Genomic DNA, 24,987 nt, shown 5'->3' with positions numbered 1-24,987 from the left:
CCGACAGGCCTTTGCAGGAGAACCCCGCAAGTATGATCCGCGACACTGAGTGGCCGTGCCCGTCACAGGCCGTCTGCAGTGGGCCTCTGACGAAGCCCACCTGCGTCCACGACTCCAGAGGATATTTGGGTCCCACTGCACCATCACGCCCTCGTCCTTGGGTTAGGGAGGGGCCGGGGCCAGGCTGACGCTGCCCACCCTGTCTCGCCTCTTGTCCAGGGGTCTGGCCAGAAGGGTCGGATGGGACCGACATCAACGCGCTGGTGCGCTCCCACAACAGGAAGGTCATCGCCGTGGCCGACGACTTCTGCAAGGTCCACCTGTTCCAGTACCCCTGCTCCAAGGCCAAGGTGAGAGCCGGGTGCCAGGGGGACTCACGGGAGCACTTTGTTTGGGCCACACCCAGCGGTGCATTTCGCAGGATGTCCACGCCGTGCTGGGCACAGCACCGGCGGCCGGGCAGCGCACCAAGGAGGGGCCGGTTTCTGGCTGATGTTCAGGGAGGGTCCCCCCACCTCCTGGCTTCTCCCCACAGGCGCCCAGCCACAAGTACAGCGCCCACAGCAGTCACGTGACCAACGTCAGCTTCACCCACGACGACAGCCACCTCATCTCCACCGGCGGGAAGGACATGAGCATCATCCAGTGGCGGCTGGTGGAGAAGATGTCCCTGCCGCCCGGCGAGCCCGTCCCCGCCGACCCTCCCCCCGCCAGAGCCCCCGAGAGCCAGAGCCCCCCGCTGCCCGCCGCGCCCCTGAGCGAGGCCACCGAGGAGCCCCGCAGCTCCCCTGCCCCCCTGGAGAACAGCCTGGAGCTGCCCGCGGGGCCTGGCGAGGCCCCCAGTGAGGGGCAGAGCGAAGAGGGGAGCGAGGACCTGGTGGAGGAAGCCGGGTGCGAGGAGGCGCCGGGGGCAGCCACCGCCAGCCCAGACCCCGGGGAGCCGCGTCCGCTGCCCTGACCGCGCCGAGGCCAGGGACAGTTCGGAGAGCCAGGCCCAGGGGCTGGGCCGAGAAGACGGCCCCGACCCGCTCTCCGAAGTGACCACTGCGGGTGGTGTGAAGACTGGAACGGGCGCAGCTGCGTGACGTGAGGTGCCTGTGAACAGCCGGAGGCAGCCCCGCGGCCCCTGGGGTTCTCCGCCTGCCGCGCACCAGCCCCTCCCGGCGCCGCCGTGGCACTGAGAACACGGGGGTCTGCCGGCGAGCCGGGCTGTGGAGGAAGCCGGCGCTCACTCGATAACGGCCCGGACGGGCCTGGCTGCCAGGCCCCCCGGCCGTGTGCACGGAAGGGAAACCGACGCCTTTAAACCAGACCAGCGGCTCTTTGGGCAGCCTTCACTGTGATGTGTCCACTCAGTCATGAGAGATACACAGTGAGTTTAATGATTGGATCGGTGCTTGAAATCTGTCCTTTGTAATTTTTTTTTGTACAAATTTATCTTGAGGGATGAGATAGAAAATTGCAAGGCTTCTGTCGCCGTGTGGAGAACAGCCCGGTGACTGTCCCTACCAGACGGGCCACCTGCGCATTGTCCTCTGGCCCTGCGGCCCCTGAGCCTCCGCCCCAGCGTGGCCCCGCGCCGCCTGTGGGGGCCAGCGTTGGATTATGCATTGACTCGTTTAAGTCTTGTCTGACTCGTTTTTTTCTAAGTATGTGTTTCCTACTTTAAAAATTACTGAGAATAAGCATTTCTTATGTACTTGTTTATACTTTGATTATAAAAAAAAAAGTTTTGCCTTATTTTTTGACTTGCTGCATTGTTTTGATACCTTGTTTCCCGGGTTGAATCATTTTTAGAAACTTTGGATGAGTTCAGAAGTCTTAAGTATGCAAGAGTTTACGTGACTGTGTCATTCCAAAGTGCATCAGAACTGTCATTCCTTCTAGTATCTTCTCAGGAGTAATACAAATCAGGTAGTTCATCATCCTTTGGTAACCTACAGACTCCAGTGAGCCCCACGGACACCCACGACATTTGTACGCGCGGGTGGGGGTGTGCGAAGGGCGCGTGCAGACCCTCTGTCTGTGTGTCTCGAGTCCGAGACACACACTGAAATACTCAGTGTCTCTGTGTGTAGATAGATGTCCGCGTGTATCTTTCCTTTTGTTTACAGCTATTAAAAAAACAAAACCTCAAAGTAGTGCTCTTCCAAAGAGGCCGAGATTCCAAGAACCCCGTTTTCAGAATGTTCTGCACCCAAGTACCAGGTGGGCATGTGCTGCCCGCGAGCGTAGAGGGGTTGGGGGCGCAGCTGCCCACCTGTGGGGTTGCTGTGACGCTCCGGGCGGTCATTCCCAAGGACACTGCTGACTTGCAGAAGGCGCCCCGGTTCTCCACTGCGGCGGCGACTGTGAGTCCGTGAACCTGTGACCGCGGTTGGGAAGGGGCGGAACTGAGAAATGTCCGTGTCTTTAGAAAACTTGTGAATGAAAATGAACCCAAGTGTTTCCGTGTGAGGATGTTGAGCCATTTCTATTATGCATTCCTGTCTCATGGCAGAAAACGTTGATTAAAACACAACCAAAACGTCTCCTTGTGTGTCTGACTTCTTCCTTCCCCTACACCGTTACTTCGCGTGCTCAAGACCAGGGACAGGCGGCTGCACACAGACTGCCTGGAGGAGGTGATGTCTGCCAAGTTACTGCTTTTCCGGGGGCAGGAGGCGCTTCATTCACAGACCGGGTGAAGCCCACTGCCCCCCGGGCTCAGGCTGAGAGGCTGCAGCAGCCCGTCCCCTGGGCTGAGGGCCCACCCAGCTGCCAGGGAGGCCGTCCGCACTGTCACGGGAGGGGCACCGTGAGTTTCCAGGGCCAGCCAAGGCCAGATTTGCTTCCCTGGGGCAGGCTGGACCTGGTTCACATAACAGGGCTGGAAGGCAGCCGGGCGGGCCTTGAGAGACGGGGGCAGCGGTGCGGGAGTGGGCCCTTGTCTTGCGCATGGCCGACCCTCATTTGATCCCAAGGCCCCGCCAGGAGGAGCTACCAAGTACATCTCGGGGAGCAAAAGTGGCCGGGATGCCGAGGGACGCTGGCTGTCACAGGAACTCCTGCTCTGCAGGGGACAGGTGCTGGGCTTCCCGGAGGGGGCTTCTGTGTGGTGACCAGGTAGCCGGGATGAAGTGGGTGATCCCACACACACCTGAGGTCACACACCCCCGAGAGCCTGACGCCCACCCAGTGAGCTCACCAGGGAAGGGCAGTGGACAGGGGAGGAAGAGGTGCCCTCAACTGCTCTTGCTTCCGGCTGACCATGTCACCCAGTCCTGGGGGTCTTCAGGAAGGAGCCCAGCTACTGCAAGGCCTGTTGGTGGGAGGAAGGGACCCCCAGCTATGGGGCCTGGTCTCTGGGCAATGGCTGCCCCCAGCCTAGGGTGGTCCCACTTCACAGTGTGCGGGGTGCCGAGAGGAAGAGGTAATGATCATAAGCCTGACCCCTGCCCTCAGGAGTACGTGACTGATCAAGCAGACCCCACCACTATCTATCTGCAGCAGCTTTAGAAATTAGCTGCTGGTGTGTTCCCAGGTGCATATTACTGTGTCTGTTTCTGTGAGCATGTTCCTGTCTGCGTGGTGCAGTGTTTTCCCGGGAGCATATCCCCGTGCATATTCCTATGTGCCTGTTCCTATGAGCATGCTCCTGTCTGCATGGTGCGTGTGTGTGTGTGTGTGTGTGTGTGTGTGTTACGGCCTTACCTGGCAGCACTCGGGCCACTCCTAGAGGGGCTCCAATTTGCGTGGTGCAAGAGTGACACACTGTGTGTGTGTGTGTGTAAGGGCCTTCCTTACCTGGCAGCGCTCGGGTCACTGCTAGAGGGGCTCAAGGACTAGATGGGGTACCAGGAACTGAATCCAGGTCAGCCGATTCCCCTGTATCTCTCTGGCCACATTTCAGATTCAAGATGCAGATCGGGCTCTTGTCCTGAAACTGCTGTGGTGGGCGACCCTCGCACCCAGTCCTGATCCCCCCTCTCTAGTGCTCCAGAGCCAGCCACCGTGGGAAAAGATGGAGGGGGAGGGGTGCCCCACAGCCAACACCTGCAGCCCCCGCACACAGTGGCTGGAGCAACATTCTGCCACAGCCTGGGGACAGTGGACTCGGGTGTCAGCACACTTGGTTCTGAGCTACTGGGCAAGTCACTGGCAAGGACGTCAAACCTGAGGTTTTTCCATTCATGTATTTATTCCGCGATCAAAGCAAACCATCGTGGAGAGCCCTGGACACAGTCAAAGGCACGCATGGGCCCGTCACACCTCAGGCCACAACCCGCAGCAGTTTCAAGTGCAACCCCAGGGGGGCTCCGCTCCCACGGGACCGGCTGTGCAGTGACTCGGGTCCACACGGTGCCGGCGGCAGCTGCAGAAGCTTCTCGCACCCTCCTGGCGGTGCCAGGCCCGCACCTCGGCCCCCGTGTCCGCGTGGGGCCCGGCTGCAGCCAGGAGAGCGCGGCGGACAGGTGGCCGCTGGCCTTCCCCGGGTCCATCCTCCCGATCGCTGCGCCAGCCCGGGCAGGCCCAGAAGGTCCCGCTCAAGAACCGAGCATCGCCGGGGCTTCCTCCTTCCTGACACAGGGCAAGGCAGACGGTTCAGGTGGCAGAGACGACGTCGGGGCCGGGGGCCTGGGACCCGCCCCGCATCCCGGGGCCGGGGCCCGCTCGGCGCGGCCCGAAAGGAAGGAAAGGGGGCGGGCGGGGGGCTCCGAGAAGACCTGCGGCTGCGGGGGGCGCCTCCCGCGGGCGGCTCACTGGCTGCGGGGCCGCGAGGCCATGTAGAGGGCCACGAGGCAGTAGACGGTGCCGCCGGCCGTCAGCGCCAGCGTGGTCCGGTAGAGCATCCGGTCGGGCAGGCCCCGCTTGAGGTGCACGGGCGCGCCGTCGGCTCTCTGCGGGAGAGGGGGTGCTGGGGCGCCGGGGAGGGGCGCGGGCCGGCGGGGCGCCCGACCACCGCGAGGCCAAGCACGGGGCGCGGGAGCCCGCGGGGCGCGGGGGCCGGACCGGGTCACGCCCCGCCTCCCCCCCCCGGCCGCGCCTCCCCGGGACCCGCCCGCCCCGCGGGGCTCTGGCCAGCCCGAGGGCACCGGCCGCCGCGGCCCACGGCAGAGGGGCCGAGCCCGGCCGGGGCGCGGGGCCTCACCTGGAAGAGCCGCTGCAGCTCGGGCACCCGGTTCCGCGCCGCCGGCTCGTCCGCGGCGAGCGCCCGAGGGAACCTGGTCGGGGTCGCGAAGACGACGGGCGGCGCCTCCCGGGGGGCCGCGGGCCTCAGACCCTGCGGGGAGGCCGAGGTCAGCCGGGGCCGCGGGGGGCGCCGCGCACACGGGGCAAGGGGCGCGGGCGGGGAGCGGACGGGGGCGCACCTGGGGGCTGTAGGCGTCGGCGGCCCAGGCGCCCGCCAGCTTCTGCGTGAAGCCGCTGAACTTGTAGTACATGACGCCGCGACCCGCCGCCGAGCCCCGCGCGACCGCCCCGGCAGAGGCCCCCGCGCCCGCCGCGCCGCGCAGGCGCGAGCCGAGGCCCCGGGCCCGGGGCGGCCCGCGCGGCGCCTGCCTGAAAACGCGCCCGCCCCGGCCGAGGAAGCGCCGGGCTCCGGGCGGCCGGGGGGAGACCGGCCCCGGGGGGACGCAGGGAGGCGTCGGGCGCGGCTGCGCGCGGCTCCGGGGCGCGCTCGGCGCCGCCCGCCCCCGTTTCGGATCGGGCACGACGAGGACGCCCCGCGGGACGCGCACGCGCCCTGCGGACCCGGCCGGAGGCGACCGACTCGCCGGGAAAGGAGGACCGGCTGGGGGCAGGGCCACGGGGTCGTGGGCGGGGCTCCGCGGGGCTGGGCGGGGCCTGGGGCGGGGCTACGGGCGGGCGCCCAGCCTGTGGGCGGGGCTAGGGGCGGACTCTGGCGGCTGTGGGCGGGGCCGAGGGCGGACTCCGGCGGCTGTGGGCAGGACTATTGGCGGCTGTGGGCGGGCCCGATCGCTTGTGGGCGGGGCTCGGCTGGCTGTGGGCGGGACTATGAGCGGACTCCGGCGGCTGTGGGCGGGCTGTGGGCGGGACTATTGGAGGCTGTGGGCGGGGCCGATCGTTTGTGGGCGGGGCTGCGGGCGAGGCGGGGGCCCGACGGGGGTCCCTGGGGTGGGCTGAGCGCTCCCAAAGGTGCGTGACCCCTCCTGCGGATCCGCCCTTCACGTCTTAGGCTGAGGGAGCGTGTGTCCGCTCTCTTTCCCTCCCCACTCGTGCTCCCCGGGGCCGCGCCTCTCCGGCCAGGTGGGCTCGGTGGTGGGCTGCGAGTGTCCAGGTGCGCGTCTGCACAGCGCCCCAGCTGGCCACTTGCTTTGAAGATGCGACCCGGGAGTGCTCCCACTGCGTGGTCCGGGTGTTGTCCCTAGGCCTCGTCCGCTAACGGCCCTCCTGTGCGGAATCGTGGGCCTGCGGGGCTTGGGGGTTCAGGCCGGGGGCCGCACCCGGCAGTGCTCAGGGGTTACTCCTGGCGGGGCTTGGGGGTGCCCACTCTGCTGCCCGCACAGCTGCTGCAGTTTCTCAGACCGCTTCACTCTTACCCGACGTTTACGGGAAATGGTTGCACGTGGGGTCTGTGGCCTCTGTGCCCGGCTCCTGAGGCACGTGGCGGGGAGGGACCTCATCCTGCTGGACGCTTCTGGGCCTGCGCCCGGGAGGCCTCGTGTCCAGAGCTCTTCAGCCCACAGTGGCCGTCCGGCTCCCTCTGCGTGCAGAGCGGGCCGGGGTACCCTCTCTGCCAGGGACCCCGCAAAGATTTTCTTAGCGCGCAGCCTCCCAGAGGCTGCTTGGGAAGCGTGCGGGAGGGGTGGGCCACAGCAGCCAGCTCGGATGCAGTGCTCTGGGGGGGTGGGGGCAGCTCCCTGCATCGCCCTTCACCCGGCGCACCCGACACCCGGCTCAGGGCCCGTGTGGTCTGCACAGCCGGCACACGGGCAGGTTCAGCGAGCCACAGACCCAAGGCCCTGTGCCCGGGGCAGCTCATGGCAGGTGCAGAGAGCCAGGCCGTGGCCTCCAGAGCACGTTCTCCCAGGTGGAGTGGTCTGAGGTGGCCTCCCTGCCTCGCTCCCTCCCTCCATTCCTTCCCTTCCTCCCTCCCTCCCTTTCTTCCTCCCTCCCTTCCTTCATTCCTTCATTCTTCCCTCCCTCCCTTCCTCTCTCCCTCCATTCCTTCCCTCCTTCCTCTCTCCCTTCCTTCCTTCCTTTCTTCCTTCCCTCCCTCTGTTTAGTGGGTCACACCCAGCAGTGTTCAGGGCTTACTCCCGGCTGTGCTGGGGGGTTACTCCTGGCTCTGTGCTCAGGGAGCAGATGTGGCACTGGAGATGGGCCCAGGCTGCCCACGTGCGGGGCGGTGCTGTGCTGTCTCTCCACGCTCTTCCCTTCTCGGAGACCTTCTGGGACCTAGGACCCGCCCTGTCACCCTGGCCGTAGCCTCCACCCTCGTCCTGCCACGCAGACACTCAGTGGCACGTCCCACCCGAGGCCCTTCGCTCCCCACAGTGCTCGGGCCGCAGAGGAGCTCGGTGGACTCAGCCAGGCTAAGCTGAATGTTAATCAACTCACTGATGCCTGAGTGATAGGACCCAGCAGACCCGCCAGGGCAGGAAGCCGCCCAGGGGACGCTGAGAGAGATCCTGTGACCTGGTTGTGAATCTGCCCGCGTCTGTCTCCCTGCTGTGGAAGGGGGAGGCAGAATTCCTCCCTCCGCCTCGGGGGCAGCCGAGCTGCGCGGGTCCTGAGCACGCTCCTGCCGTCGGGCGCCGCTTGCTTTCTGTTCCACATCCTGCAAGACATAAATTAAGACTCCTGGAAGCGTTACAAGAGCCGGGCTGTTCAGTGGGAGACGAAATGTCAGAGCTGAGTGTGGGCTGGTGTCACGTGGCCCAGCTGATCGGAGACAGATTGTCTCCCCTCGTTTCCACTGACAGCCCACAGCGGGCTGAGCCGGCCGCACGTGGCTTCGGCTGGCCACGGGGAAACGCCCCTGAGCGGTCGTGCTGTGGCCCCGGCTTGGCCGAGGGCTCGGGAGGGATGGAGACCCGAGCGCCTGGCAGTGTGCCGGACCCCGGGCTGAAACAGCTCTCACCGGTGATCCCCTTGGGCGGTGTGCTGGGTGGGCCTGGCCGGTGTCGCTTGTGGAACCGGGTCTCCGTGAGGCCGCGGGGTCTCTCTCTCTGACCCCTCTCTGCCCTGCACAGGCTGGCCTGTGGGGGGGCTCCTCCAGGAGCCTGCTCGTGCCCCCCCCCACCCATTCACATTTCCCTGTAAAATCCGCCACCGCGGAGCCTTTTGAACCTGCTGCGACCGTGCCTGAGACTGGCCAGGGGGCAGGGGGCCGGGGGGGGAGCACAGGAATTCTTAGCACTACGGCTGCATCCCGTCCCCTCTCTTTGACAAAAGAAGGCAGGGATAAGACATGTCCCTGGCTGGACACTGGCCACACTCCCAGGAGGAAGCCCAGAGGCGTGGGTGGACGTGGTCACTCCCACCGCGGCTCCTGTCCTCACTGGGACTCCCCGCTGTCAGCGCTCGTGTCTTTGTGGTGGGGGGTCAGTTTGTCTTGGGACCTGGACGTGAGCTGCTCTGGCGTTACTGGGAAGCCCCCCCCCCCCCCAGCAGGACACGCCCGCTCGCCCCTCCCCTGCGGGCTCCCTCGCACCAAGCGTCAGGCACGTCTCAAAAGCGCAGCGCCGGGATTATGGATCCAACTCAGATTTGACACATCGCGTTTCATTTCGCTGGTTAAGAAAGGATGAGGTGTGACTCATAATTTATTTTAAATCATCTTAAAGACACTTAATTATGCACAGAGCAAGCTGTGACCCAGAGCAGCGCTCCTGCGCCCCTCTTCCCCTCCCTGCGGTGCCCTCGCGGCACTGGTGCCCATCTGGGCTGAGGGCCGGGTCCGGGCCGGGGCCGGTCCGGTCTGCCCGGCCCACCAGCCCCACATACCTGTTCCTGGGGAGCCCCATGTGAGCAGAAGCTTCGAGATGGGCTGGGCTTGCCTGCCCAGGAGGGCTGTCCAGCGGGGACAGTGTCAACCCCAGCACCCCACAGGAGTAACCCCTCAGCACTGCCCAGGGTGGGGACCCAAGGGGGCCTGGGACCCGGGGCCATCCTGGGCCTCCCAGCATTGCCGAGACAGGGGCCCGGAAGTCGAGTGACCCCCTCAGATGCTGAGAGCAGGGCTGGAGCGACGGGGCCCGAGGGGGGCGTCTGCAGCCCCTCTCCGTGGAGCCCAGGTGCAGGAGGCCAGGCCAGGTGCTGGGCAGACCTGCAGCCCTCATTCCGGCTCTCCGGGGTGCACGTGTGTCCATGCTGCGCTCTGCAGTCCAGCCTCACTTCCCGAGGCAGACAGCTGCCCATGCCGTGTCCACCAAAATGAAATGGAGGCGAGAACTGGGGGGGCCGTGACGGTGGGGTAGGGTGGGGCTTGGCCCCGCTCCCATCTCTGGCTGGAAAACTCTTTCCGGGTAGGACCTAGCAGGCCGCACGGGCATGTGGGGTGCAGCGGAGAGACAGAGGCTGTCCCCAGGACGCCACCCACGATCGCCCACCGTGAAGGGACGGCGTGGGGGAGGGCCTGGGACTCGTGGGGGGGGGGGGGCTGGCCCATGAGCAAGCCCCAGACTGTGCCTATGTCCCACCTGTGGCATGTCCGCGTGGCCACAGTGCCTCCAGGGAAGGCGTGTCCTGCACAGGACATGCTGACACGTGCACGTGGCCTGCCCCCACCCCCGCCTGGCACAGTGAGTCCCCAGCTGCTGTCCTCTGCCCGAGCAGCTGCCCCCGTGCCCAGCAGGCCTACAGTCCGGTCTCCCCGCAGCAGCTGGGGAGGGGCAGAGGGCGCAGGGGAGAGGGCAGGACCTTGGCTGCAGCTCCTGCCAGGAGCCTGGCGAGCAGCTTTGGAAAGGCATCAAGTGGGCGCAGCGCTGCCAGGCCCGGGGGTGGCACAGGGAGCCTGGAGCAGCCTGGTTCCGGTGGGTCGTCACTGTCCCTTCGAGGTGCCGACAGCCCCCACAGAGAAGGAAGGGCAGGGGTGGGCGGGCTTCGGGGGAGGGGCAGCTCCCGGGAGGACTCACCCGCCCTGGCACAGAGAGCATCGCTCCTGGCACCGGCACTGCACAGGTCCCCTCAGAAGCAGCAGGGTCTGAGGCCATGGCGGGGCGGGCGGGACGCGGGCTGGTCAGGAGCGGGGCCTCGTGGGGACACCCGGCCACGCCCTAGCGCACTCGCCGGCAGCGGGCAGCTCTGTCTTTTTCTGGAAACACAGCGTGGGCACCTGTCCGCCGCTCCCTGCGAGGCCGGCACCCTCCCCACCAGCACCCACCCCAACCAGGTGTGTGCCCCAGCAGTGGCGACCACCCTGCCAGCGAGATCACAGTGATGACGAAGACGAAAATGATGGTGACAACGATGAAGACGAAGTTGAGGCTGGTGGCGGCCACGACAGTGACGGTCGGGAGCTCACTAAGCTTCGTGGCCGGGGTCGTAGTCCCAGCCTGCTGCCCCCAAGCTGTCACCTCCACGCATCCCTCCCCACCCGGTGGGTGACGGGACCTCACGGCCACCCGTGCCGGGAAGAGGAGGATCCGGAGGCCTAAAGGGGGGGGGGGGCCCTGAATCAGCAGCATGGTGGGGGGGACTGTGGCCCTCGCAGGCAGGCGTGTCGCTGGAGTGGGCTCTAGGGGGCACCCACGCCCTCTGTGCCCAGAACCGACCATCCTCGAGGGGCCACTCGGCTCCTGGCAGACACCACCCCACCGGCCCCTGCTGCACTCAGCCTCTTGGGGGTCCTCGCCAGGGGGTGGGGGCAGAGAGGAGTCTCGCGCCTGCTGGCCCCGTGCCTGGCCAGCCTCCCGTCTGCCCATCTACCGCTGCTTCCCGAGGCTGCGCAGACCTGGGCCGCTTCTGCGTCTCGGCTGCGTTCCCGTGTCGGGGGGGCTGGTCGCGTGGCAATGCCGCGATCGATCGAGGCGGGACCCCCATGCTGCTTTCGCAGGCTGTGCCATTCCATGTCCCCCGCAGGGTTCTGATTCGCCATCCTGGCCAACCCTATTTTCTGTGGTTGCTTGGAATAGCTTTCCTAACGGGCACCAGGCAGTGTCCCGCTGGAACCTGGCTCCGCAGCTCCCTAATGACTGTGATGTTGTGAATCTTTTCATGTGCCATAGAGCAAAGACAAAGCATGGGCACGGCGGGCGCTTCTTGGCTTCTCGGCAGAGCCGCCGAGAGCCGGCATACACACCCGTTTCTGCTGGAGCTGGCTCGGGCCGGCTCTACGGACCCTGGATCGATGGAAGGGCAGAGGGTGGGTGGATGGACGGATGGGCGACTGGAGGGCATGGAGAGGGGTGTGGGTGGACGGCTGATGGACGCAGGAAGGATGGGTGAGCACAAAGAGGGATGAGGAGGGTGTGAGGGGGTGGGTGATGGATGGAGGGAGGGTGGGTGGCTTGATGCAGAGAGGGACGTGTGAGAGTGTGGTGGGTGGGTGGATGATGAATGCACGGAGCGATGCGGGCTGGCTGGGGAGGTGCAGAGAGCCCGGGGGCGGGTGGGTGGACAGCAATGAGTGGTAGGTGGATGGATGGATGGACGGATATTACATGAATATAAGCAAACAAACAGATGTCGAGCCTGTTCCATGTCAAATGTCAAATCATCAGCTGACAGTTAAGCTCCGGGTCAGCAGGAGAATCTATTCCTAATCCTACGTCTCAGTCAAAGGGAGGCTATCGGAATCCTAGATGGTTCACCTCTATTTTTGTGCTTTTCAATATTTCTATTGCAAAAAAAATAACGATTTTTAAAAACAGTCTTGGTGGGGCTGGAGCGATAGCACAGCGGGTGGGGCGTTTGCCTTGCACGCGGCCGACCCAGGTTCGATTCCCAGCATCCCATAGGGTCCCCCGAGCACCGCCAGGAGTAGTTCCTGAGTGCATGAGCCAGGAGTAACCCCTGAGCATAGCCGGGTGTGACCCTCCCCCCCAAAAAAAACAGTCTTGCCTTGTACCCGACTTAAGTTCATGGGCTGGGGGACAATGAGCAAGGAAGTGATTCCCTCCGTGTGGCTGGGCTCTGCTTCTGCTCAGATGGGCCGCACCTGCCCGCCTGCCGCATGCTGGACTGTTGCCCGCCAGGGGACCAACATTGCTGGACCAGGCCAGTGTTGGGGAGCCTGTCCAGCAGCGGGCAGAGCACCTGCAGAGAACGATTGGGTGTGGGCGGGGCCCGGGCGCCCGCAGGAGAGAATGATTGGGTGTGGAGGGCGTGGGCGGGGCCTGGGCGCTAGCAGAAGAGAATGATTGGGTGTGGAGGGCGTGGGCGGGGCCTGGGCGCTAGCAGGAGAAAATGATTGGGTGTGAGGGCGTGGGCGGGGCCTGGGCGCTCGCAGGAGAAAATGATTGGGTATGAGGGTGTGGGCGGGGCCCGGGCGCCCGCAGGAGAGAATGATTGGGTGTGAGGGTGTGGGCGGGGCCTGGGCCGGTGGGAGAGGGCGGGGCCAGTCTCCCATCCTCTTGACTTAGTCCCTCCCCGGGCCTGTCCTGGGGCCCTCAGAACCGTTTTCTGGGGAATGGGCCTCTTCCTACCACTGCAGGTGTCCAGGGCGCCTCCCCGATGGAGCCCCACCGAGTGACAGCGACAACAGTCCGGCCTCGGGTCCCTCCCCGGGTGGGGGGTGCTGGGTTTCCTGGTGCACCTCACACCCGCAATCTCCGGGTCGTCTTCATACACGCCACACACCCAGCCCTGCAGGTCCTTCTCTGGGTGCACCTTCCAGAATATTCCTTCCTCTGGGTCTAAGGTGCAGATGAGGAGAGCTCCCCAGTGAACGCGAGCAGAAGTGCATACACACACTCTCAGGGGCACATACGCACACGCGTGCACGTGCACACATCACAGTCCCAACAGCCGCAAGAGGCCTCAAACACCTCCACGCTCCTTCCTGCCAAGGGAGGCAGAACAGAGACTTCCGGGCTGCAGTGAGGTTCTGTCCAGCACCCGGACTCGGCAGGCCTCCTTCAGGGAGGCCCCTTCCTGGACCACAAGCGGGGGGGTGCGCCCAGGATCCACCCAGACGGGCAGCATCAAAGTCCACAAAGCCTGTGGGCCTGGGGAGCCCCGGCCGGGAGGGGCTGGGTGTGGAGGGCCCCCGGCTCTCTGCTTCCCGGCCAGGACTGGTCTGGGGCAGGGCTGGGGTGGAGGGTGAACCCACCCGCGGGATGCTCCGGGCTGGAGCCGCAGGAAGGGGCTGCCTGGGGCAGAAACAGCCCTGGACTGCGGTTCTGGTTCCGAGGCCAGGAAGGCGCTGGCTGAGCACATGGTCCAGGGCTCAGTCCCCCAGCACCCATCCGGCTCTCCAGCCCCCACTGGGTGCGATCCCTGAGCACCCGCAGGGGTGTCCTCCAGAGCAAAGAACAACAGTAACACAACCCTGACCACATAGGGGGGAGTTCCCAAGGGAGCTCGGGGCCCCAGGCGAGGGCCCCGACACCCACTCAGCAGGGCTAGGAGACCCCTGGGTGCTTGGCCCCTGGCTACGAGGGGCTTCGCTTGCATGGCACCAAGAGCCCCCAGGCCCGCTCTGCACGCCCTTCCAGAGCCTGTGCCTCACCAGCTAAGGCTCGTTTCCTGGTGCTGCGCCCCAGGGCCAGCGGGGAGAACGTAGGTGGCATGTGGGACGTGTGTGGTTGTGTGGCATGTGTGAGGCGTGGTGTGGCATGCGTGGTGTGTGTGAAGTGTGTGATCGGTAGGGCATGTGACGTGTGCTGTGTGTGGCATGCGTGACGTGTGGTCTGGCGTGTGGCATGTGACGTGTGGTGTGGCAGGTGGCGTGTGGGGCACGTGGCAGGCCACAGCGGGCCTGTGCTGAGGGACGAGCACACGACTGGACCTTGATGTCTTTGGGACACTCGGCCCTTCGTTGCCAAGCAGCCGGGGCTCGCTCGGTTCATCTCCGCAGTGATGGAGTTAGAGGCCTCGCTCCAGAGCTCTGGGAAGAGCCGCCTGCGGAACGGCAATGCAGAGTCTCGTGCGAGACGCCTGGCTCTGCCCTGACCAGCGCCGCGCGAGGGGGAGAGGGGTCCCGAGTCAGACGGTGACTCTGTCTCTGGCCGGCGGCGGCCTGCGCTCCTGAGTGTCCCCTGGGAAGCCGGAGCCTCCGCCGGGTCCGGGATGGGCGCGGGCAGGCCCGGCCTCTGCCGCACAAGGCCCCAGGTGCCATCCAGCCTCTGAAGGAGCCCACAGAGAGAAGAGAACCAGCCCCCAGCTGTCTCCTGTCCCGGGGCCTCGGTGGCCGTCCTGCGCCAGGTGCTGTGAGGTGGCAGGAGGGAGCACCGGGGGCCCCTGGGGCAGCCGAGGACCAGCTGAGGGCACAGCCACAGACAGCTGAAGTCCAGGGTGCGGCTCGAGGTGGGGGCTGCACCCGACCCGCCTCTTTGCAGACCCCCTCCCCTTCCCCTTCCTCCCGCCCCCACCATCTGACCCACCTTTCTGCTCCGTGAAGCAAGACGGTGGTGAAGATGGAACACTGTGTTCCATCTGTGGGCGTCTCACTCAGAGACCGTCACCACGATCCCCGTGGACCCAGCCACGGCGCCGGACCCTTCCCCCGGGCTCGCGTGGTTCTGGCGGCTGTGGACTTCTCAGTTGTGCTCCAGTGGGGACCTGCTCAACTGTCTAGGCCTGGAGGGGACCCCAAAGCCCTTCACCCCTAAAACACCCGCATCCCACACCCATGCTTGTGGCAAGCTGGGCGTGGCATTAGCCCCTAAATGACTCCCCTGCCGGTGGCTCACGGGCGGGCGCTTCCCGGACCCTGATGGTCTCTGGCTGCTCTGCCCTAACTGGGGTATTTCTCTCTCCTTCACCCCAGGAACTCGCTGCCGGGGTCCGTTTGCGATCGCTGTTCTCTGTAAAACCCAGAGCCGTGGACCCGAGAGACAGACAGCAAGGTGTCGCCGAGCAAGCCGGGAGGCTAGGTAAGGCCCCGGCACCACGCAGTCTCCGGAGCACCACAGGAACGAGCCCCGAGCACTAAAGGACGTGGCCCCCAAATGCTGCTGGCCTGCTGAGACCTCTCGGGTGCCCACATACCAGTCCGGGCCTCTGTCCCCAAGACCATCTCCCTGCCTCTGCGTCTCCTGCGTAGCCACTTGCTCCTGGCCTTTGGGGACAGGCCCCGGCCTGCGGGTCAGTAGGGACTCCCCAGAGCCCAAGGGCCCTGCTGAACCAGAGGAGCTTTTTATTTTTTTTATTTCTCACTTGTTTGGGGGCCACACCCGGCTGTGGTCAGGGGTCACTCCTGCCTCTGCATTCAAGGATCATTTCGTGGTGCACCGGGGCCTACGAGGTGCCAGGGATGGGTCCCGGGTTGGCTGTGTGGGCGAGCGCCCTCCCCGGCCGTCGGGCTCTCTCCAGAGCATGTGACGCGGACGTGAGGTTGAGTCCCTGGGGCCGAGGCGACCCCCGGCTGGGCTCTGAGTTCGTGGCTCCTGCAGACACCCCCTGTGGACCAGGGCGGCCCCCAGTCTCGCCTGGAATGTCCCCTCCGTCCCTCCCTCCCTTGGGGAGGCCATTCTCTGCAGCAGGAACACGAGAGAGCAGAGTGGGCCTGGGCAAGGGCAGACCTGAACAGGGGTGCGGGCCTGCCGCCCAGCGCTCGTCCGGCCTGCGTTCCTTCCCTGCCCCGGCCGGGTGTGGGGGCGACGCAGCCTTGCCGCTGGCCGCTGCCGTCTCTGCAGTGAGCAAACATACGTGGTGAGCCCTGCTCACCGTCTGACGGCCACGCCAGGACACAGGTCAGAGTGTGGTCAACGGGCCGAGCCATGGGGCGGCAGAGAGGGCGCTGGCCGTGCACGTGGCCAGTCCAGCTCTGATCCCTGGCACCCACACGGCCCCCGGAGCACTGAGCCTGGAGCAGGCCTGGGCACTGTCCAGGGTGGCCCCAGAACAAAACAAATGAAAACAAGGTGTCCCAGAGGGGAAGGGTCCGGACCCCAAAACAAGAGCCCCTCAGACCCAGCTCCCTGGGGTGCCCGAGCTCAGCGCCTCCCCCGTCAGCCTCTTGCTCTCTTGGTCGCCGAGCAGGGCCCACTTCCCCGCCCAGACTGACCCACTGCTCACCAGTCTTGAGCGCCTGCCCCTGCTGGCTGGGCTCTGCTGCCACCAGGGCTGGACACGAGGCGAGGGCCGGCTCAGATGCCCGGCCACACTCCCCGCACACTGGACACGCCCGGCCAGTCTCTCCACACACACACTCTCCCCTCTCCCCCCCACACACCCCTGCATTGCCGTGGGTGCCCTGGGGGCATGCAGAGGCGGCCACTCGCTTCCACTGTTTGACTCAGACCCTGCGTCCGTGATTCCCAAACAACAGGACGCTGAGGCGGCTTCAAGGCGGCCAGGCAGGCAGCCCTGGCAGCGCAGGGTCGGAACAAGCGTCCTCAGAAGCCTTTGCAAGCCCAGGCCCCGGCCAGGCACATCGGGCCCTCGTGCCCCGTCGCTGCCCGCATCCGTGTGGCCACCAGCGATGGCCAGCACAACTGCAGCCGCCCCGCGCCTGAGTCTCACCAAACTCGCACACGTCACCACACAGCTGACACGAGACTGGCACGGAAAATGCCCCTGAGCACCCGCTGCTCCCTTGGCCCGGACAGGCGCCGGGGCTTTGTCCTTGTTCGGGATGGGTTTGCTGCATCAGGGTCAGACCCGCCCAGAGCTCCAGGGACAAGTCCCAGCCCCCACCCCCGGGGCAGAGCTCACACTCGTCCCCCTGCCCGTGGGGTGGGCTGGAACGGGGCCCCAGCTCAGGACCAGGCCAGGCCAGCGTCCCACAGGGCTGGACAGAACCGAGGTTGCCTCAGCCCTCCGCCCGCTTGCTGTGAGGGGCTCTGGAGACACTCCGGCCGGCCCCTTCGTCCTCCTGCCCCACCTGGTCCCAGGAACCAATCGGTCCCTCCTTCTGCTCCCTGTGCGCCGCCTTCCAGAACCTTCTCTTTCCAAGCCTAGTGCAGACCAGCCCTGCTGTCTGTGCCAAGGAGGCTGGTGCCAGCCCCAGGACTGGGCAGGACGGCCCGGGGGACTGGGCGGGACAGCCCTGCCTCCACGGGCTCAGGAGGTCGCTGGCCTTCTGGAAACTTCCTCCCAAAGGCCCATCAGAGTCATTAAGGGACCGAGGCAGTTCCCAGGCGCAGCCACTCTGCACCAGCCAGAATCTGGGTCTCTGCCCGGGACCTGCCCCGAGACCCTCCTGGGACCCCACCGTCCCCCGGCCCAGCCCATCCCCCGACGTGCTGCCACACATGCTTCCTCCTGGCACCAGCCCAAAGCCGTCCCCAGCTCTGGGACGCGAGACACCGGGAGCAGCCTCGCCCGCTGCCTCTGGCTGGGCTCGTCTCCCAGACAGACTGAAGGATTCCTCCTCCAGGGAAGCCTCCTTGACTCCTGAGCTGAAAGAGAGACCGTGCTGGGCTCCGCGCTCATCGCCACCTGTCCCCTCTCCGACCTCGGCCACTGGACCCTGCCCTCCCCCCTGAAAGGCAGCCAGAGCAGGGGGTGTCCCTCGACGCCCAGCGGGGAGCGTTGAGCTGCTGCAACCAGCGCCCAGCGCCAGCTCCTCGCCCTCCCGAGCCCCCAGACCCACCCCAGGCCAGGCCACGGCCTCCAGGCCCCGGCAGGAGCAGGCCCACCGCCCCCAGGCCCAGGAAGGTCCCGCTGCCTGGGGCTCAGGCGAAAACCGGCTTTAGCCAAACGTGAGCCACCTCTCCCGGATCCCGGCAAGGGAACGACAAGGAGGGTCAGAGGGCACCCTGTCCCCGAGCCCCCAGCGGGGGCCCTGGCCAGGCGGACGCCAGGAAGGGCAGGGGCGAGGCCCCAAGCTCCCCAAGGGTCTCTTTGTCCTTCTGGCAAAACCCCAGTTCTCGGGCTGAGGTTTCAAGAATTCCGACCATGTGCACGCGCTTGTCATTCTTTTAAGGAGCAAAAAAATCACCACCACATAATGTTCAGCCTCACATTTGCTGCTTGTTTTCCTTAAGAGAAAAACCTGATTCATTCCCAGACACAGCAGCAAGCCTGCCCCCACCCCCCACCCCGCCACCTCCCGGGCTGCTGCAGGCGCGGGGAGGAGACATCGCCTTGCAGGCTGGAGACCGTCAGGCTCAGCGTCCAGCCGGACTGTCCCGTCCCAGCTCCGCGTCCTGCTGAACTGTCCTGCCAGCCCTGAGACAGTCCCTCTTAGACTCTCACTGGGCAGAGGACGGGTGCGGGTTGGGGGCTTGGGGATGGACACAGGCCTCGAGGCTGGCCAGGGCCCCTCTGCCCCAGGCTCCTGCCCATGTCCCCAAGGGGCCCGTGGTGGCCGACCTCACGCCAGCTGTCCTGAGTGGCTTCTGGACTCTGCGGTGCCCAGACCTGACGCGGCTCAGCCCCGTCGTGTGCCCAGCTGAGGCCAGGACATGCCAGCTGGCCCGCGGGAAACGGCCTTTGGATGCCGACGGCGGAGCTGACGGGCCTCGCACCCGCCCAGCACCGACTCAGATGGGTGTGAGGCCGGAAGTGGGGGACAGATTGGAACCTCAGAAGGACGACCTAAGCCCTGGGCGGCTGCACAACTCAACTGCCTGATCGGGGAGGTCCCCAGCGCTGCCGGGTGTGGCCCCAAACGAAACAGCAGGGACAGAATCTCAGAAGGCCACAGAGCTCCCTTCTCGTGCCAGCATGTGGGGCATGAACGAGGCATCACAGCCTCCGGCACGGGTGGGAACAGCCCCTCACAGAACCCACCCCGCGCTCCCCCAGCCAAAAAAAGGCAGCCCGTTTCCAACGGGCAAAGGCTCGAAACGAAAATTTCATGCCAAAGACTGTATCGATTACAGTCAATAAAAACTTGGAAGGACGCTCAGTGGCGTTGGCTGCGGGGAAATGCAGAGCCGCCGCCCCGAGCCTCACTTGGTCCTCAGGACGGCCGAGGAAGAGGGGAAAGTGCGTGGCAGTGTCTGTCCCAGCGCCAAGTCCCCCACGCGACCCGAGAGCACTGGCTAGAGCTCGAGACTCTCGCTCAGTGCTGCGGCCGCCTTGGCTGGAAAGGCCCAGACGTATGTCCGTCCGCAGAGGAGCAGCACGGCGGAAACGGCTCCGCGCCCAGATGAAGCTGGCGAGTGCCAGGTGTGAGCTGGAAAACGGTGTGGAGTGGCCGAGCCGGGCCAGGCTGTGCACCGAGGGACAGGCACAGGGCCCGTCTGCAGGAGGCCGGGCCTGGACATGAGTGTGCGGTCATGGGAAATCGTGGGCAGGGCCAGTGTGGGGCCCATCAGCTTCTGCAGAAGCATGTGGGCTGCTTGGGCGCGGCCATAGCCCCTCATGCAAAGAATCCTCGCTTGTCAGAGAGACCCAGCCCCGGCCCGCAGCCTGCACGCCAGCCCGGCCTCCTTCCTCTCGGGGCCCCGCGGTCGGCTCTGCAGGGTGGGGGCCGTGGGGCCCACACTGAGCCGGTGAGCCAGAAGGATCTAGAAAGGCTGATGGAAGGAAGGGATCCCCTTCCCCCCCCCAGCCCCCTCAGACAACTTCTGTGGGAACCAGAAAACCACCTGCTTAGCCACCATGAAAGTCACAGAAGGAAATGGACACACGTCATGCCAGTGCAGCAGACGCTCAAGGGACAGGAGAAGGGGCAGAGTGTCCTGCTCGGAGGGGAGCGGCCGGGACATGAGCTCTCCTGCGACCACACGCCCCCGGGCACCAGGGATGCTCCCAGGTCCACACGCTCCCGTGGCATCATGGCTGTTCCCATGACCACACGCTCCCGTGACATCGCCTGAAGGACAGGGGCCCCGAGAGCCAACACGGGACACCCACAATGACCGGTGCTGCACCAGAAACTGGGCCAGCTTCCTGGGGGATCGAACCCCCCCCCAGACATAAAAGGAAGCAGAGCCCCATGCTCTGGGGAGCAGGAACAGCCGGTCCCGGGACCCGCTCCCGCCGCCAGGGTGAGCGTGGCAGTCGGGGCCGTGGCTTCAGGGGCCTGGCCCCGAGTCCGTCTCAGAGGCGCCAGGGGTTCCGGGCCGGGAGGTATTTGTGGGGAGATGCAGACGTCTGCTCAGCTCCTCTCCGGCCTCGGGGAGCTGGGCTGACCGACTGCCTTGGACTGCCCTGAACGGAACCTGGGGGAGAAGCGGGAGCCATGATCCTCTAACATGGGGATGTCCGTCTGATTTTTATTCTTCATTTAAGAGAAACAAACCTTCAAATGGCAAGAATGACCGAACAAAAAAACAGAAGAGTAGGCAGTGACCCCAAAGTAAGATATCTCAACTTTCTACATGCTTCTACGCAGAATCAAATCAACTGCGAGCCGGGCTTTACATCTGTCACGATTTTGCATTTCACTAACAAGTGATCCGCGTGGAAAGTAGCTGTGGGGAAAAAGAAAAGGGACAATGTGTATTATATAACATACGTTTATTGTCGTACACACAGAGACACACAGGGAAGCCTGAGTCAGAGCCGGGCGCGGCGACAGCTCTGAGCGCTGCAGTCTTGGCGTCTGTAGGGAACTGCAGAGTCAGTCGAAGATTCAGCTCAAACAGTCCGTTGAAAAGCAAGAGAAGCAATGTGTACACGGAACAGATCGCTGCATATTCATACGCAGAGAAACGCTTTTCTCAAAGACATGCTTCCAGACTTTAAAAATAACAGAGAGCGTCACAACAATACACCTTCACGTTGGCCTCTGCACTGTCATCGGGAAACGTGGAGAATCGCTTCCTGGCAGCTGATGTTGGGGCTGGGTGGGACGTGATGACCACTGGGAGGGCGCTGGGCGGCTGCGAGGGATGCCGGGTGACTTGGGCCCAGTCAGTGGGGTCCAAACCATACTCTTTTCCTCTGCCTTCCATCCACTAAGCATCACTGACGGTTCTACTCTGAGCAGAGCACTGAGACATTAAAGCACAGATCAAAGGGGTCTCATCCCAGTGACTCAGAGTGAGCTTGTTTAAACAACAGCTTGGGCACGGCACACGCTCCAGGTCCGTTCCTTAGACCAGCGATGCAGTGATGAGGATGGAGTGCGAGCTTGTGGTTACGACGGAAGTGCTGGTGGGGGGGAGAATGGGGGATGGGGAGAGGCAGTTTGACCCCCTCGGAGATCAGCCCAGGCAAGGTGTTGCCTTCTGGACCGTCCAGTACATCCATCCCATAGCAATCGGGCAAGAAAAAGAAATCGAAGGGTCCCAAATTGGAGAAGTTAAACTATTACGATTTGCAGATGACATGATAATATGAAAGGCCCCAAAAGACTTTCTGGAAATAAACCAACATGGCAAGGTAGCAGGATACAAAATCAATACACGAAAGTCTGTGGCATTGCTATATGCAAATAATGAACTAAAACAGAAAAAAAAAATTTAAAGCCCCAAACACCAACCCAAGGGACAGAGAAATAGGTAGGGCACTTTCCTTGCAGCTGAACCGGGTTCAATCCCCGGCTCCCCGAGTAATCCCCAGAGCCCACCCTGAGTGAGCCCTGAGCACAGAGCCTGGAGTCAGCCCTGAGCACCACCAGGAGTCAGCCCCGAGGGGGGACTGAGCACAGCTGGGTGTGCCCCCCCAAAAAAAACAACAACCTAAAACCATTTATAATTGTGTCCCCAAACACCAAAAACCTAGGAACAGACTTAACAAACGACACGAAAGCCTTCTCCGTAAAAACGATGTCACTACTGAGAGAGACAGAAAAGGGAGCAGGAGGCGGAGCGATCCCCGTGCTCAGGACTGAAGATCTGCCATCATCGAGACGGCGATGCTGCCCACGGCACCACAAGACTCTGTGTGACCACAAGGCAGAGACTCAGAACAGATGCTCCGAGCCCCTGGGTGGAGCCACAAAACTCCCCAAACGGCCAACGCAACCCCGAGAAGAGACGGTGCTGGGACTGCATCTGCCGACGCCAGACCATCCCGGGAGCTGCAGTGCCCCAGACCGGGTAGTCCTGGCAAAGAGGCAAAACCCAGGGCCGGGCTACGGGCCCAGCAGCGCCTCGGTGCCAGGCAGCTGGGCTCTGAGGGGCCGGGAAAGGCTCTGCCAGGCGCACAGGACTGGCGTCAGCACGTGGAAACGGACCGGACCTGTCTCCCCCCATTCACAACAGACCGTCCAGAGCGAACTCAAAGCATGGGTTGAAACCAGGAGCCGGAAACACTGAGGGAAACTTCAGGGGACTTTCGGACATGGACCTCAGGGTCCCGACAGTGGTTGGGTTCAGGGGCAAAGGTGACAAAAAACCAAAGTAAATCAACGGGACTACATCAGATTAAAGGGTTCTGCGCGGCAGAGAAACTTGGGCTAATACTGAAAGACATCTCACAGAGCGGGAGGAAACGCGCACGCCACGGGCAGGAAGGCTAACGTCCAGACACGTGGGCCCCCAGAGTCACAGCACAGCGGGGAGGGCATCTGCCCTGCACACGGCCAACCCAGGTTCGATTCCCAGCATCCCGTATGGTCCCCGGAGCACCGCCAGGAGTAACTCCTGAGTGCAGAGCCAGGAGTAAACCCTGTGCATCGCCGTGTGTGACCCAAAAAGAAAAATTAAATAAATAAATATATATTTAAAAAAAACTGTCCCCCAAAGCAGCAGTAATTAAATTAAAACAGCGTGGTACTCGGACAAAGACAGGCCCTCAGATCAACGGAATAGGGTTGAAAATCCAGAGAGATCACAGGCATGTAGTCAGCTAACCTTCGAGAAGGTTGCAAAAAACAGGGAGGAGAGCAAGGAAAGCCTCTTTTGCAAAAGCCTCTTCCCAATGCTGGGAAAACTGGCCGGCCGTGTGCAGAACAACAGCAACAAAAAATAAACCAATCTCTTTCTAACACCACACACAAAAGCCAACTCAAAACGGACTCAAGACCTTGATATCAGACCTGAATCCATAAACCACTCACAGGAAAGCACAGGCAGAACCCTCCCTGACACTGACGCCCAAGCAAGTGGAAGCAAAGACAGGGAGGGAACCAAACAAACGGAACTGCATTAAATTAAGAAGCGTCTGCATCTTGAAGGAACTGCATTAAATTAAGAAGCGTCTGCATCTTGAAGGAAACGACCAAATACGAACAGCCCACAGACTGGGAGAGATCATTTGCACACCACTCTTCCCATAAAGGGTTAATATTCGAGAGACACAGAGCACTGGTGGAACGCGCAAAGCAGAAACATCCAACCGCATTGAAAACTTGGGAGGAGAGGAACAGACACTTCAAAGAACAAACACAAACGGCCAAAAGGCATCTGAAAATGTTCCTACATCGCTAATCATCAGGGCGATGCAAATCAAAACAATGTGATTCCATCTCACACCACAGGGACTGGCACACATCCCAAGAACAGCAACGGCAGTGCTGGCGCGGATGTGGCGAGAAAGGGACACTCCTTCGCTGCTGGAGGGAATGCCCACCGGCCCAGCCTCTTGGAAAACAATGCGGGCGTTCCTCCGCAGCCTGGCAATCAAGCTTCCACACAACCCAGCAATGCCACTTCTGGGAATATGCCCCGAGGCCCCCCAAACACGGCAGGAACGCCATCTGCACGCCCGCGTTCGCTGCAGCACTGTTCACGATAGCCAGAATCTGGAAACAACTCGAGTGCCAGATCAACGACGCCCAGCTGCACCCTGGAATACTGGTAGGCTGTGAGAGACGATGGGCTCGCGCGGTTTGCTGCTACCTGGGGGGCCATGGAGAGTGTCACGCTGAGTGAGTCCAAGAGACAGGGACAGTGTGACTTGCTCACTGCGGGACATAAAGACACAGCAGGGGATAAATCGTCCCAAAGGCAGCAGGGACAAAGAGCAGGAGGACTGGGCCCTACTGGGAAGGGGGTCCCGGGGCAGGGAGGGATGGCAGGTCAGGGAAGGGCCGTGACAACCACGACAGAGGAAGTGGCCACGGGACAAGGCCCAGGTGCTGAGGGGTCGAGAGACAGGCAGACACCTCCAGGGGCGGGACTGTGCACCACGGGCTGAGGGCGGCCTGGACACGGGGCCACGGGTCGGGTGCTGGTCACCCACACCTGAGACCCAACCATAAATAACTTTGGGATTCACAGTGATCAAATCGACTTTAAAAAGGTGCAGTCCCTACCCCCAGGAGCCATCCACAGCTGTAGGGAAGATGGACCCTCAGTTGGCTGCAGCACGGGTGGGACTGGAGTGACCCGCAGGGAGAAAGGTCAGAGCGGGGAGCAGGTGGACGAGCTCACACCGCGGGCAGGGGAGGGCAGGGCAGCGGCTCCACGCGCAGACCCCGGGCTCAGAGCAGGGGCGTAGGACGGATCGGTCTCAAGGGACCGTGGGGGGGCCATGGGGACAGCGTGGGGCGTGAGGACAGGATGGGCCACAGGGACAGCAATGGAGGGCATGAGCAGCAGGCGGGGGTGGGATATGGCAACTTTGTACATAAACACCATCCACTTTACGTCTTTATTTGGTCCTCAGGCCGCCCCGGCGGTGCTCAGGCTGACTCCTGGCTCTGCGCTCAGGAATCACTCCTGGCGGTGCTCGGAGACCATGTGGGATGCCGGGGATCAAGCCTGGGGTGGCTGTGTGCAGAGCAAGTGCCCTGCCCGCTGTCCCGTCACTCCAGCCCCAAACACCATCAACTTCAACACCTCGATATCTTCCTAAACTATATTTTGAAAGAAAACAATTATGTAAGATCATGCAAACACGCACGCGCGCGCACACACACACACACACACACACACACAATTCAGGCCTCAGAGGAACTGCTTAGTTTGTGCATTAAGGGGGCAAAAGTCAAGCGACCTCTTCCAGAACATTCCAGCCAACCACCCAGGACACGCCTCTCCCTGCTGCCCTGTCCAGTGGTCCCCCGGCACTGTGGAGACATCTGAGGCAGCTGCCCGCCCCGGGGCCCCAGGAGGGACACCCAGACGACACTTGTGTCTGCAGTCCCGG

At 63.6% G+C, this 24,987-nt stretch overlaps 2 protein-coding genes across 7 annotated transcripts in view; one reads left to right on the top strand and one right to left on the bottom strand.

The window, feature by feature from the left end:
• Positions 1-1,097, top strand: part of EML4 (EMAP like 4) — an 82,399-nt gene extending 81,302 nt beyond the window's left edge. For all 4 annotated transcript variants that reach the window (XM_056130542.1, XM_056130541.1, XM_056130543.1 and 1 more), the window contains 2 exons: positions 220-350; positions 536-1,097. In XM_056130542.1, coding sequence (XP_055986517.1) covers positions 220-350; positions 536-958 — 554 coding nt within the window. In that variant the 3' untranslated portion in view covers positions 959-1,097. The remainder of the gene's footprint in view (positions 1-219; positions 351-535) is intronic.
• Positions 1,098-4,162: 3,065 nt separating this feature from the next.
• Positions 4,163-5,477, bottom strand: LOC130038782 (cytochrome c oxidase subunit 7A-related protein, mitochondrial). Of its 3 annotated transcripts, XM_056130596.1 has the most exons (4): positions 5,352-5,457; positions 5,132-5,263; positions 4,707-4,880; positions 4,452-4,560 (listed from the first exon to the last, which is right to left on the bottom strand). In XM_056130596.1, exons 1-3 carry the CDS (start codon positions 5,421-5,423, stop codon positions 4,740-4,742), a joined length of 345 nt encoding a protein of 114 aa, XP_055986571.1. In that variant the 5' UTR covers positions 5,424-5,457; the 3' UTR covers positions 4,452-4,560; positions 4,707-4,739. The 3 variants fall into 3 exon arrangements, with proteins under 3 accessions (XP_055986569.1, XP_055986570.1, XP_055986571.1); XM_056130594.1 differs by lacking the exon at positions 4,707-4,880 and having other exon boundaries at positions 4,163-4,560; positions 5,352-5,477; XM_056130595.1 differs by having other exon boundaries at positions 4,441-4,880.
• Between the last annotated feature and the right edge of the window lie 19,510 nt (positions 5,478-24,987).

Source organism: Sorex fumeus, unplaced genomic scaffold (assembly GCF_029834395.1).
Source record: "Sorex fumeus unplaced genomic scaffold, SorFum_2.1 ptg000079l, whole genome shotgun sequence".
NCBI lineage: Eukaryota > Metazoa > Chordata > Mammalia > Eulipotyphla > Soricidae > Sorex > Sorex fumeus.
This window is presented reverse-complemented; position numbering and strand designations above follow the sequence as displayed.